This window comes from Balaenoptera acutorostrata, chromosome 3 (genome assembly GCF_949987535.1).
Source record: "Balaenoptera acutorostrata chromosome 3, mBalAcu1.1, whole genome shotgun sequence".
NCBI classification, from domain to species: Eukaryota; Metazoa; Chordata; class Mammalia; order Artiodactyla; family Balaenopteridae; genus Balaenoptera; species Balaenoptera acutorostrata.
This window is the reverse complement of record NC_080066.1, coordinates 143,362,432-143,377,159: the sequence shown is the minus strand read 5'-3', so window position 1 is coordinate 143,377,159 and position 14,728 is coordinate 143,362,432. Positions and strand designations below refer to the sequence as shown.

Sequence of the window (14,728 nt, the reverse complement as noted above, 5' to 3'; positions counted from 1 at the left end):
AGATTGGGATTGACATATACACACTACTATATATAAAATAATCAACAAGGACCTACTGTATAGCACAGGGAACTCTACTCAATACTCTGTAATGGCCTACATGGGAAAAGAATCTAAAAAAAAAAGAGTGGATATATGTATATGTATAACTGATTCACTTTGCTGTACACCTGAAACTAACACAACATTGTAAATCAACTATACTCCAATAAAAATTTTAAAAATAAAATAAAAATTAAAAAATTTTAAAGCCCTGAAAATTGTATCTATTAGATATCTCTGGATACCCATTTCTCTCCATCCATACTGGCACCTCCTAGATGAGGACACCATTATCTCTCAGCTGGTCTTCCAGTCTCCACACTCAGCCCCATAAGACCACACCCCACAGTGCCCCCTGGGTGATTTCTAAATCACTAGTTCTGAATATGCTTCTACTCAGAATCCTTCAGTTGCTTCCTCTTGGTCTTAAGAAAAACTTCAAACCCCTATACATTTACATGACCTCATCTTTTCACACTCTCCTTCAAACTCTAATCCTCAGTCTCGCTGAACTTCCGTTTCCTGGAATGCGCCATGTTCAGCCTCAGCTTCTGGCTTTTATATGCCGTCACCACAGCCTGGAGCACTCTTTCCACCTTCAATGCCTGCTCATCTATTAACACATTTTAGGTCTAAGCTTAGAAATCACTTCCTCTGGGAAGCTTTCCCTGACTCCCAAGTCTGGGTGAGGTATTCCTACTCTGTACCTCTACAGCACCATGTCAGCCCTCTTTGCAGCGCACATCATACTATACTGTTGATATAATTGTCTGTATCCCTGTAATCAGAACATACGTTTCAGAACAGCACCTGCCATGTGCCATCCCCTGTGTTCAGCACAGTGTCATACACCATAGGTATTTAAAAACACTTGTTGAATAATGGATGAACAAATAAATGAATGGGGCTCTAGCAACAAATGAACCTAACTTAGGAAAAGCATAACAGTTAATGGAATAGTATCTCTTACCTTAAAAAATCCTACATTTCCCTTCAACAAGTACCTGATATCAACAAAATTTCTTGAAATGTTAAGTCACTGTCTCTACTCCCTCACCTCCCATTCTCTCCTCAACCCGCTCCAGTCAGGCCTCCATCTCCACTACCTGAGTGTGGCGAATGTATTAGCGTCACCAACTGACTCTATGAACCCAATCCAATGGCCATTTCTCTACTTAACACAGTTGACCATACCCCCTTCTTGAAATATCTTCATCTAGGGGTTTCCAGGCCATCACACTTGCCTGGTTTTTCCTTCTTTGGCCTTGGCCACTCCTTCTCAGTGTCCTTTGCTTGCTCCTCCTCTTCTGTTTGACCTCTGAACACTGAAAGACCTAAAAGGTCTGCTCTAGCTACATATTCCATAGGTGATCTCATCCAGTCCGTGGCTTTAAATGCAAGTATACCAGCCATATGCTGATGGCTGCCAAATCTATACCTCTCTCTAGAACTCTGAATCTTGATAACCAACTGTCTACTTGACATCTCCATCTGGATATCAAATAAGCATCTCATATCTATCATGGCAAAAATACAAGCTTGATTTCCCCCAAAACTAGTTTATCTGCCAATCTTTATCGCAATAAATTCCATAACCAACTGCTCAACTGCTCAAGGCAAAAATTTAGAAATTATCCTTAATTTATCTTATTAATCACCCAATCATCCCAATGTTCACAAACATCCTTTGAAAAAAAATCCGTGGTTCTTCATCCCATTGCTACCACCCTGGGTCCAAAATACTATGATATCTCACCAGGGCTACAACAAAAGCATCCTAACTGGCTTTCCTGCTTCCCCTCCTGCTCCCAGATAACCCCCTCTCCACCCAGCAGCCAGAGTGGAAAATGTAAATCAGATCATGTTACTCCCTTGATTAAAACTTTCCAAAGGTTTCCCATCCACACACCTTAGCTTAGTGCTGATGATTCCCTGCCTAACCCAGCTCTGCCTTGCCTTGCTCTCCAATCACGCTGCCCCTCATCCACCACAATCCAGCCACACCAGGCTCCCTTTGCTCCATGAATTCACCATGTTTGTTTCTCTTGTTGAGTTCTTCCTTGAGCCATTGTCTCATACTGGAATGCTCCTCCCTAGCTCTTTGCACAGCAGCTCCTTTGTGTTACTCAATTGCTCCTTAAGGGTCTCCTCTTCCTTCTCTGACACCTGATCTAAAGAAGATGCCCAAGCATAAATCCATTTTTGCATAAATCCGTTTTTGCATAAATCCGTTTTTGATATTTGCTATTTTTCTTAATGATTTATTCTTTGTCTCTCTAACTGAAATGCAAGCCTCGTGGGCACATGAAGCTTGCTGGAGTTCTTCACCTCAATAATCTCTCAACCCAAAATAGTGCTTGATAAAAAAAAAAATACTGCTTGATACAAGGTAGGGTTTCAGGGAACACATGCTGCACGAATATATCAATGAACAGATTTACCTGTATTCATAAAAACCGTAATTACGTGATAAAGTGGTTAAGTGTGAATTCACCTGTACTTTTGAAACATTTTGTTTTGAAGACATCAAACCACCCTGGAAGTTCTGCCGAGTAAACACTCAGACTGAGGCAGACAGACACATACAGCAGAACTAGTTCGCACTCTGAATAGCCTCCTTAACTGAAGACGAGGCCAACAACGCCCACGTTTTGGAAAGATCCTACATGTTACTCAAATTTGAGAAGGGCCGTTGGTGTTCTGTATTTGAGCCAGGTGCCCTTGATCTTGTAACATTTCGCTGCCCGTGTAATTGGTAGTGCCCTCTGTAGTAAAGGTTGAAAAGACCAAGGCGTGACCCGTGGGTGCTGCCCCACCCCAGAGGCAGACAGCAAGTGTGTGTGACTGCTCTTCTCCCATTTTCTTCCTGTGCTCATTCAACACGTTGCCTCATAGACCATCAATGACCAGGAAAGATTATTCACCCAGAATCTCATATCTCTCCTGCAAAGATACACACATTGATAATGTCAACATTCCATTTCTCTAATAAATCATTCGTAGCTTTTTATCTATCATTTTTAAATGACTCTAAAAATACCTGGTGGTTATTAGTAAACTTCAGCTCTCGTACATATTGAGAACAACAAATACAGTTACCTTTTACCAAATTTCCCTGCTGAACGTTTTAGAAAAATGGAGCCATTTGGAGAAATTAAAATCACCAATGCTGAAACCAGATGAGGGAAGTAATCTCTTGAAGAGGCACATTTAGAATGACCTCTGATTTTTAGAGTATAATATCACACACTAAACCCACCAGATGGTTATAAATTAATCTCTTATATTTACTTCAAATTTTCCCATTTCCAAGGGGGAATTATTTTGAGTTTTATTTTTCCTAATATACTACTTCAAACTCTGAATAATTACACCCCCTCCCAACACACACGCATACACAACAAACGCTCAGAAAATCTTGTATCTCCCATGGGGCTAATTAAAAAGGATTCTGATTTCTATAAGGAATGAATGAGATCTTTGTTAACCTACTTTAACAGGACTCTAAATGACCCTGTATTTATCTTGCCCTACTTTTCAAAATGTAACTGACCCAGAATAAAGTAAGCTTATCCCCAAACTCCTGGCAAAAACAGAACCAAAGTTCCCAGAAGACGAAACCGTATATACAACCTAAAAAAGAAAAAAAAAAACTTTCCCTGAAAAACATTGTTCACTGCAAACACCACTGCTTCCAGAGCTATTTTGTTTTTCATTTAATTGGGATACTTTTAAGATTATGAAGCTTTACAATATGAAGGCAAATAATCCTCCAAAAAAACACAGCAGAAGACAGTATCAGCTATTATGATATCAGGAACTTTCTGGAAGCTTTTTTGTTGGGACAGTACAGCACTGATAGCTGGTGAAGGGCTATAACTTGAGTATTTTCTCCGGGTGTAATAATCACCTGATTGGCAAAAAAACAAAAACAAAGAAACCCAGAGATGATTTGCTTTTATTCATAATAACAAAGCAGTCTGCCTTGGTTAAAGAAGCAAAAATACTGTCTGCATATTTCTTACTCTTCATGCATCATTTCCATCAAAATCCCACATTGGGGACCTAGGTGCAAAAGGGCAGAAATCCTACCCAGAAGCATTTTATTAAATCCACTCCTCTTTCTCAGGCTTCACAGTTTCATTCACTCACTGTCATAAGGTAGAACAGAATTTCTCTCAGAAACATGATACTAAAACACTATTGAGCCCCTAAACACCATATACATACCTCACTGCCTCGGGTCTAAAGAAATCTTTGTTTCCATCCTGTCTGATTTTCCTGAACACTGAACAATTTTTCTAATTCAGGATACTTTATATGTATTTTTTCTTTTTTTTAATTTAAATTTAATTTTTACTTTATATTGGAGTATAGTTAATTTACAATATTGTGTTAGTTTCAGGTGTACAGCAAAGTGATTCAGTTATACATACACATATATCCACCTTTTTCAGCTTCTTCTCTCATATAGGTTATTACAGAATATTGAGTTCCCTGTGCTTTACGGTAGGTTCTTGTTGATTATCTATTTTATATATAGTAGTGTGTCTATGTTAATCCCAAACTCCTAATGTATATCTTTATAGTGGAATGGCCACTCATTTTTTCATTACGCAGTTGTTTATTGAAAGCCTAAAACACGTCAGAAATTTCATTAGCAATAAAGATACACGATTTCCTATGCAGGGCACCTAACATACTTAGAGGAACTCAGATGGTTTATTAGAGCAAGAGATGTCCAAAGACGAAAGGAAACTCCAGGATAAGGAACAATTACAGAGGGTTCAGTAGGAAAACAAACTCCCGGGAAGTTCTTATCTGTCTTCCTTGTTGATGTCACTTTCACATGATGTCAACAGGCAAAAGCACAGCTGGACTACATGCCTCTTGCAGGTGCTCAATCTATTCATCTTTGCATCCTTAGCACCCTACCTATGGTTGCCATCCCGTATTTACTGAACAAGTGAATAAAATTCAACATTACATCGCACAATTATTCTTGTAATCTAACCCAACGAACACAAATATTTTCTAATGTTATTAAAAGGAATACATAAATGGAAAGCCTCCCTTCAGATGGATACTCAGTAAATCATGAATAAATTTAAATGGAGTAATAACCTAACTACAGAGACTCACATTTCACTGCTCAGCCCTACCAAGCAATGTCTACCCAGAAGGCATAAAGGGCTTTTTAACCTTTTAAAATATGTCATCTAGAAGATAACAGCACTAAATAAAACATATGAGCGTTGTTTGAAACAACACAGTAACTTGGCTGGACATGGTTTTATACAGGTTCGTGCAGATGGTTAACCATTCACCAGCGTTTTGGCAGGACTGCATGAAAGTTAACTCCTCGTGTGGTGGCAAGGGTAACAGAATACACACTCCTTCCTAGTCCTTTGTCTAACTGATGATAACATTCTGTATTCGGATGCTGTTGTTCTAATGAGCTACCATTGGCCTACCTCCTTTTTGAAAACAAAATAATGTGCTCCTGGTACACAAAATTATTGTGTCCTTTTATGGCCAAAAAAATATTATATTTATGTGTTAAAAAGAAACAACTTAAATCGGGACTTCCCTGGCAGTCCAGTGGTTAAGACTTCACCTTGCAATGCAGGGTGTGCAGGTTCAATCCCTGGTCGGGGAGCTAAGATCCCACATGCCTCACAGCCAAAAAACCAAACATAAAACAGAAGCAATATTATAACAAATTCAATACAGACTTTAAAAATGGTCCACATCCAAAAAAAAAAAAACTTAAATCTGAAATGTATAAAGTGTCCAAAATAGTTCAAAATTGCCATAGCTACCACTTAAAATATCACAAGATGAGTCAGCCTAGTCAGTCAATTTCACGCATTTTTTTAAATTGAACTATAGTTGATTTAAACTATCATGTGAATTCCAGGTATCAATTTCACTCATTATTAATTTGACTTTCAAATGGGCCCTCTACCTGTGTCATGCTATTAAGCTTTCCATGACATAGGAAGTTCTCAAGAGTTTCTTTGAAAACGGGATCTTTTATCTACAACAATTTATTTTAAGCATATTGATATAAAATAGTTTTTAATGGTCTTATTATTTGATGCTATTAAAATACTTGGTGAAAACACACTAAATAAAAAGGAAGTTAATACTTTGGATATTATAGTTGCTACCACTATTATCTCAAGCAGCTCAGCTTCTAACTTTGGAGCTTCTCCACCTTATTATCCATAGTCAATAACTGCAGAGTCCTGTTGAGTCTTCCACCTTAATGGTTTCTTATCTGTCCCATACTTTCCTACTCACTGCTGTAACTCGAATCCATGCCAACATTACCCAATACCCAGATATTTGCAATGCTTTCTAATCAGTTTCTCCAATTTCACTTTCTCACCCCTTTCAAGTTTTCCTATACCTCAAACCCAGACTAATATCCTAAGGCACAACTCTGACCATGGACCCTGTCTTCTCATTCCTAAGACCCAATAGCTACCTGCTGCCTAAAAGCAAAATCCCCAAACTTCTTGGGCTTGAATTCAACTCCCTCAAGGATCTTCATCTCAGAAATACTACTGAAGGGATTCCTCCTTTGGTCTCAAATTAAATGGAATGGCAAAGAAAGTTCCTTCCAACTTGAAAACTCTGTGGTATTATCCAGCTTTACCCTTTACTGCTTCCATAATCGTATCTGCCCGATACATCAAAGAAATGTTCTCTGAACATACGTTTCCCACCTGAAGAGCTTAGCAGAGATGTTATTTCAGACAAAATATGTAGTTACTATTCTCTTAGGATAAAAGGGAAGGAAGCACCTATTATTTTGCCAGGTAAGAAATCCAATGGAAAGATGTAAAGAAATTCTATAATGGATACCTCAGTAAAGCAAATAATTTTTAAAAGCAACCATTTATCTATAATTTTAATAGCTTAAACTTTCATATCCATAATTTATTTAAAATGTGGACCATCCATGGTAGTACAAAATGCACTAAACTAAAATAAATTCCAGTTTTTACATTAATCTGCTCAAATTGTTCAAATTCACCAATGTCATTTCTTTTTCCTCCCTAAAATCCAACCATTTCAATGTTACTATCCTCACTAGACTAAGAGATCACAAATAACTCTCTACAAAAAGTGCCCTTGGGGCTTCCCTGGTGGCGCAGTGGTTGAGAGTCTGCCTGCCAGTGCAGGGGACACGGGTTTGAGCCCTGGTCTGGGAGGATCCCACATGCCGCGGGGCAGCTGGGCCCGTGAGCCACAACTACTGAGCCTGCGCGTCTGGAGCCTGTGCTCCCCAACAAGAGAGGCCGCGATAGTGAGAGGCCCGCGCACCGCGATGAAGAGCGGCCCCCACTTGCCACAACTGGAGAAGGCCCTCGCGCAGAAACGAAGACCCAACGCAGCCATACATACATACATACATACATACATACATAAATAAATAAAGTGCCCTTAAAAATCCCTTCATAAAGACATTTTCTCAAAGATCACACAAATGATGAACAATAAATGATGTTTATTGTCCTGCTCTATGAATTTCAGCAAAGCACTGCCTGATTCCTTAGGTCTGATGCCTTGTTGGCCTTGCGCACATAATATACCTGTTTTCATAGCGTAGCAACAATGATTCACCACATTTCAATGCAGACATTTTAATCTTTTCTTGAGCGTATTATTCTCAGTCAAGGTATGGCCATAATTGCCTCACCTTATATAAGTTTTTGGCTAAAATAAAATAGGCATTATTAGTTAAATAGGCCTCTTTCTTCCTTTTAAAAAGGTTCTGAAATGAGGAGAAAAAACCTTTCTTATGAGCGGTCATCCTGAGCCTTTCATATGACATAAAATCTCTTTACTCATATTACTCCAAGGATCACTAAGCACATGTGAATTCTGTGAAATACAAGTCTGCTTACATGGTGTACAAAGCCAAATGCTTTTAAGACTATTGCCAACAGCCTGCAGTTCGGTAGTTGCTAATGTTCATAATATTGTCTATCAATGTTTTTGTCTACATAGCTAATAACCGTGCAATGAAACCAAAGTTACCTTCAGAAATACATACAAGTTCCTTCTTTCTTTCCTTCCTTCCTCCCTCCCTCCTTTCTTTCTTTCTCTCTTTCTTTCAACAACTCAGGCTGAAAGATTCATTACAAATCTGCCGATAACAATATAGAACTTAACTTTGGGAAATCCATTCATTTCACGGTTAAGCCTTCATTCTACAGTCATGGGAACTCCTCAGTTGAGAGTACTTGGCTAATGTGAGCAGCCCTTGCCCAGTGTAAAGCTGACTATAGTATAGTATTGGTTTTCCACCTCTCCCCCTATAGAGTAATGCATTCAGCAGCATATTCCTCTAAAGAGACCATGAAGGAAAATCATTCACACCGGCAGCACATGTATATCACATTTCCATTGCCAAGCAGCCCATACTCATCTCCTACTGTAGAGCAGATGGTATAACCTAGTATAATTCAAAACATGCTATAAGAAAACGCTCATTTATCAGTAATTTGCTAATTATTTTGAGCTACTTGTGAACCCGAGATTAATGTTACTTGAAAATGCCCATCCATATTCAGGATGTGAAAGATTGCTATAAAAATTAAAAATTAAAAAAATAAAAGTTTGCTATGGATTAACTAGGATAAAGCTAAGATTTATGTGCACTTTCCAGAGAAAGTTGTTCGGGAAATTCCCTCTTTCAAATTGTTCTTTGAACTATGTCAGAGTGGCTGTGGTGCAGTGGAAAGAAAACTATCTTCCAGGTCAAAACTGAGCTCTGCTGCTCACTAACTGTGTGACTCTGGGAGAGTAATTCCATCTTTGTGAGCCACAGCTTCCTTCTCTGTATCTTGAAGATAAAAATATCTACCTTACAGTATGGTTGTAAGGATCAAATGAGGTAATGTACGTAAGGGTGCTGTGTAAGCTAGAGCATGCTACATGAAACTCTACAGTGGGGAAGAAAACATTTTAAAATATAACACCTATAATACTATTATAAGTGCTAAAATAGGTACTATGGGAGAACAGAGGAGAGAGCGTGAATCGCAGCCAGAGAAAGAGTGGGGCTCATGGAGAGGGCCGAGCCTGGCTAAGTTTGGGATGAATAGGGATAGAGGAGGACTAGATGAGCTGGACTCTTCCAGTGGAAAGAGGAGACAGGAGAGCTGCAGGGGGAACCACCTGAACAAAAGCACACAAGCAGGAGAGCATGGCCCCTCAAGGAGCCATGGGGCTGGAGCACAGGGTGCTTGTGGGAGATGAGGGCAGAGATGAAGATGAGCAGCAGATAGGAAGTGCCTGTGAGCCACACCAAGAAGTCTAGACTTTATCCCATGTGTGATGGGAAGCCATTGAACAGAAATGGCAAAACTGAAAACCAGACATCTGGTTTACCATTTTTTCCTATCCACTATGCAATATCTACTCTAGCTGTGTGCTCCTGGACAAGAAATCCTTTGGGACAAAGACTTTAACTGTAATATCTACAAAGAAATTACGATGCATTTATTGAGCTCCTACTCTGTGTCAGGCAGGCATGGTGCTAAGCCCTTTGCATGCATTATGGTTCATCTTCAAAGCACAGGTGCAATATAGGCATTATCACCCATACTCTAAATATGAGGAAACCGAGATAAAAAAGATAAAGTCTCTTATCCAAGTTCAAAGAACTGGTAAGTGGCAGAGCCAGCATGAGAAATTAGATTTACCTGGAAGTTTGCACTTTTTGACTGCTTTCAGCCAACTCCACCACCACCACTGCCTCTGGTAACCACAAATCTGATCTTTTTCTGTGAGTTTCTATGTTGGGTTGGTTGTTTGTTTTTGAAGTATTATTGACCTACAACACTATATTAGTTCCTGTTACATAACACAGTGTTTAAATATTTCTATACATTTCAAAAGGATCACCATAATAAGTCTAGTTACAGTCTGTTACAAGATAAATAAGTACTAGGGGTGTAATGTACACATGATAAATATAATTAACACTGTTCTATTTTATATATGAAAGTTGTCAAGAGTAAATCCTAAGAGTTCTCATCATATGGAAAAAATTTTTTTCTATTTCTTTAATTTTGTAACTATTTGAGATGATGGATGCTCACTGTACTTATTGTGATAACCAGTTCATGATGCATGTAAGTCAAGTCATTATGCTGTACACCTTACACTTATACAGTGCTGTATGCCAATTATATCTCAATAAAACTGGAAGAAAAAATTAAATAAATGCACACATACATACATATCAGGATCAACTGATTCAGGAAAAAAGGAAGGGAGGGAGGGAGGGAGAGAGAGAGAAAGAGAGAAAGGAAGGGAAGGGAAGGGAAGGAAAGGAAAGGAGGAAGGAAGGAAGAAAGAAAGAAAAAGAAAGAAAGGAAGGAAAGAAGGAAGAAAGAAAGAAATTAGATTTACCGACCATTTATTGATGCGCTATCTTCCTGATACACTTTAGGGCACATGAATTACTACTCATATGCAACCAAAACTTGAGAGAAAAATAAGAACATTGGGTTTTTTCCAATAAATGAAAATTTGATTCAAACTACTTATGACGAGTATATGACACCACAAAAATGCACTTACTGAGAATTTTTTAAATTCTTACCTCAAGTACTATCCCTCAAAGTATGTTTCTTGAGTCTATACAAATTACATGATATTTATTTTTAAAAGCCACTGACCCCAAAGTCAAGAAGCTAATCATTCAAAACCATGTTTAATTAAAAAGAGATATCAGAAAGAAAGTCTTTCGGGGATCTTTATCATACATGACACAAATAAATATAATGCACAGCATGGTGACTATAGTTAATAATGTTGTGCTGCATATTTGAAAGTTGCTAAGAGAGTAGATCTTAAAAGTCCAAAAAAGTCCTCATCACAAGAAAAAGAAATTCTGTAACTATGTATGGTGACAGATGTTCATTAGACTTATTGTGATCACTTCACAACCTACACAAATATTGAATTGTTATATTGTACACCTGAAACTAATATAATGTTGTATGTCTATTATACTTCAATTCTTTTAATAATAAATTAAAAATAAAAAAATTAGTGACTCAAAAGCTATGGCTTCTAAATAACATTCTAAGAATGTTACATAATACTGTCAATAATCTTTCAAGTACTTTAAAATACATAGTGACATAAATATTTTCAAAGACTTGCCATAGCCTTATTTCTTCTACACTAGCTGACTTTACTCAGCTCCAAGATATGCAACAGAGGTGTAAAGTCTAGTGGCTAAGGAATTTTCAAAGTACATAACAAATATCGCCAAGAAACATTAAAAAAATACGGACAGTACTTATTTGCATAAAGGCACACGTAATTCATGGGACTGAAAGTTCACTCACTTTTAATATTACTACTATTCCTTTTTATTAGGGCAAAATAAGGATGTACATTTAAAAGAGGCCATACAAAAAGATGTAAAATAAGTGCAAACAATGCCAAGCAAATTATGGTTAACTATTTAATTTTCATTGCAAATAAAACACATGCACTCAGATTGAGAAACCGAAATACCAAGTTCCTTCCAGGTATTCCTTACTTTCCTAAGTAGCTGAGATAGCAATAAAGATACTGAAGTATACTGAAAGATTCTACAATTGGAAAAATACAGATACATGTATATATTTTACCATGAGAGAGATAGAAAGCAATACAATTTGTGAATAAATGAGAGTGAGGTTCCCACAGTTACCACACCCAATCTTAATACCTTGCAATGAAAAATGGAGATCATCGATGCCCAAGGAAACCTGTTCGTCTTCGGTGGGAAGCACAGGACTAGATGCCATCCTTTGACTCAATGGAGATTATATCATGTTCATCTCAGTTAAAGAAGTGAACTAAAAATAGAAGGGATAAATGCTCATTAGTAACTCTGCAGCTCTGCATTTCCAGTAAACATGCATTGCCAGAAATCAACAGCAACCAGAAACTGCCCTCCAAAAGAATCACAGCTTTCTAGTGAGTGTTGCTTAGTTCATATGGAACAAAGTGACTACGCCTTCTTTTTTGAATCATAATCAAGATTTTGCCCTATGACCTATTCAGTCCCCTTAGAGTTGCAGGCAGAACTCCACAAGAGCTAGCATTGCAGACTCTATAATAGCGGTGAAAAGGAAAGCTACGCAATTATATTTTATAATTTGTCCAGAGGATGTAAAGCTGACACGAACTGATATCTTAGGTATTTGTGTGTATTATATTATTAGCCTCAACATACAAGGATTTTCTTTAAAGCTTTTCATTTAACTTAGTTCCTTTTCTGCTCCATGATTGTTGCCATTTACTGGAAACAGTAAGAACTGGGTCTGCATAGTTTGCAAAGTGAAACTAAAAAAACTATATCAAAAAGAATGTTTTCATGGGTTATCTATGATATTGAATTATTTTCCTAAGCCCTTATTTTTCCACCTACACATTTCTTTCTCTACCCCCACTTTGACTCTTAAGGAATCCTTCCAGTAAGAGTAATTCTTACTGAGCAACTCTTTAAAAGTACTGCTTCGTGTATGTGTACGCCACTATTAGTATTCTGGGGGCTGAGAATAAATCTTTGACTTCTCCCATACAGATGATGACTTTCTTAGCAAAATAAACTTAATCAAGTACATAAAAACATAAAACGTATCAGGGGATGGATAGAGGAATGGATAAGTGTACAGACACGTGATCAACAAAGTACAGCAAAACGATAATGGCAGAATCTGTGTGTTGAATATGTGTGTTCACTGTTAAATCCTTTAACTTTGCTGTATATTAGAAATTCTTCATAATAAAATGTTGTGGGGGGAGACAAAAAAATAAATAAACCTGAGGCCAAGAACTAGATACAATCAGTCATATCCAATAGACCACTTAAAAAAATGCAAAGAACAAAAATCATTAAACATCTAATGCTAGAGCCAGACTTCGAAAATCTTTCAATCCTGTCTTCCCACTGTTTATCATCCAAAACTCCTTTATCATCTCTCCCATGGATCACTGTTGTTAAAGATTTTTACCTACCAAATAAACTATGTGTATTAATTAATATGTTTATCAATTAATAATTAATTTGTTTTATCCTCTGAAGTAAGATGAATCAGAGCCTGCCTGAGGTAACATTGTTCCTATACAGAGTTTATACAATTCTAATCAAAATAAAAAGCTTCTTGTTCGTTCAATGAGCCTGTGCAGCCTGCTGATTGATAAAGGTACAAATGTCCTCAGTTGTTGGTGTACTAAAGACCTCCACTACCCATTCCCATGCTGAGAGCTCCTGAACTCAAAGTGAAGGCAAAGCACTTCTTCATGATAACAGGGAGAAAAACTGAATTCCAGAATTAATTTCCTAATGGCACCCACTATTCCATGCCCGGGCTATTAAATAAAAGGATAATAACGATAGTAGCAAACACTTATATAGCACTTACTATATATAGGTACTGTTCTAAGCATGAGTTAGGTATTGTAATTATCCCATATTTGAAAAGACAAAACTGAGATGCACAAATGTCATATACCATTGTCTAAGGACACATAGCTAATAAATGATGGAGCTAAGATTTGAACCCAGGTGGTTTTGGTTTCAAGAGTCCATGCTCTTAGCCAATACAGGTTGGTACCTCATAGAGCCAGCTAGAGCTAGCTAAAACTTAGCCAGATTTTATTAATTCCTTCTTTTACTCATTTACTCAGCAAGCATTTATATATGCTATATGCTGCTCTCAAGGAATTCAATCTTCTGAGAATGACAGATAAACACATATTGAGTGAAATCTTCTAAGAAACGTATGTAGAAGGTGTTATGGAAGCAAAGGAGAGGCATGTCCTATCGCTTAAATCTGGAGATAGATGTGATTAGAGGAGTGTACTTAATATAAAACAGCATCTCCCTCCAAATAGTCCTCTAAGCATTATTCGGGTAATGCCTTGAATTTAATAAAAATGTCTCTGAGGGCCACTCATTGCCATTCAATATTAAATAAATATGTTATCAAATGTAGGGGAAAGAACTTAAAATAAAAACAGAATAATATGCAACAAATTGATAACCAGAGAATCAAGAAATGTTCCTGGACTAGACTGGCATGTGGAATCCACTATATTCTATATTAAAGTTGTAGAAAAAAAATTAGTATTTGTAAAAAAAAAAAAAAGTCTAGACCTTAAAATAACTTATGTGTCTCAGAGGTTTCTGTTTTTAACAGTGAACATTTATTAACAAACAGGTCAGTAATATATATTTTTTTATTTACTGAAGAATTTCCTAGAGCTTCTAAAAAATGTAAATCAAAAGTAAAACCAGGGAATTGCCTGGTGGTCTAGCAGTTAAGACTCCGGGCTTTCACTGCCAAGGGCCCAGGTTTGATCCGTGGTCTGGGAACTAAGATCCCGCAAGCTGTGCAGTGCAGCCAAAAAACTAAAAAAAAAAAAAAAAAAAAAAGTAAAACCAAGCTATGAAGACTGAATCAATTGCAAGTGTTGGATTATTGATCCCAATACTGTCTTAGCACAATTATTTATCAAAACACGCTACAGAGGTCATGAGGATCTGACTGAAGACAACGTATGATGACATTTCCACCATCATTGTTTTTGGTGAGAAACAGTTGACATCTCCAGAGAGGAATTTACTTGCTAAATAGGGCTCATGAAAAACTGGAAC

The 14,728-nt window shown here is 37.4% G+C and overlaps 1 protein-coding gene across 8 annotated transcripts in view; it reads right to left on the bottom strand.

Annotated features, from left to right (window-relative positions):
• SYNE2 (spectrin repeat containing nuclear envelope protein 2) overlaps positions 1-14,728 on the bottom strand; it is a 317,434-nt gene that overhangs the window by 255,614 nt on the left and 47,092 nt on the right. For all 8 annotated transcript variants that reach the window (XM_057542105.1, XM_057542104.1, XM_007192976.3 and 5 more), the window contains exon 2: positions 11,792-11,921. In XM_057542105.1, the coding sequence (XP_057398088.1) occupies positions 11,792-11,870 (79 nt within the window). In that variant the 5' untranslated portion in view covers positions 11,871-11,921. The remainder of the gene's footprint in view (positions 1-11,791; positions 11,922-14,728) is intronic.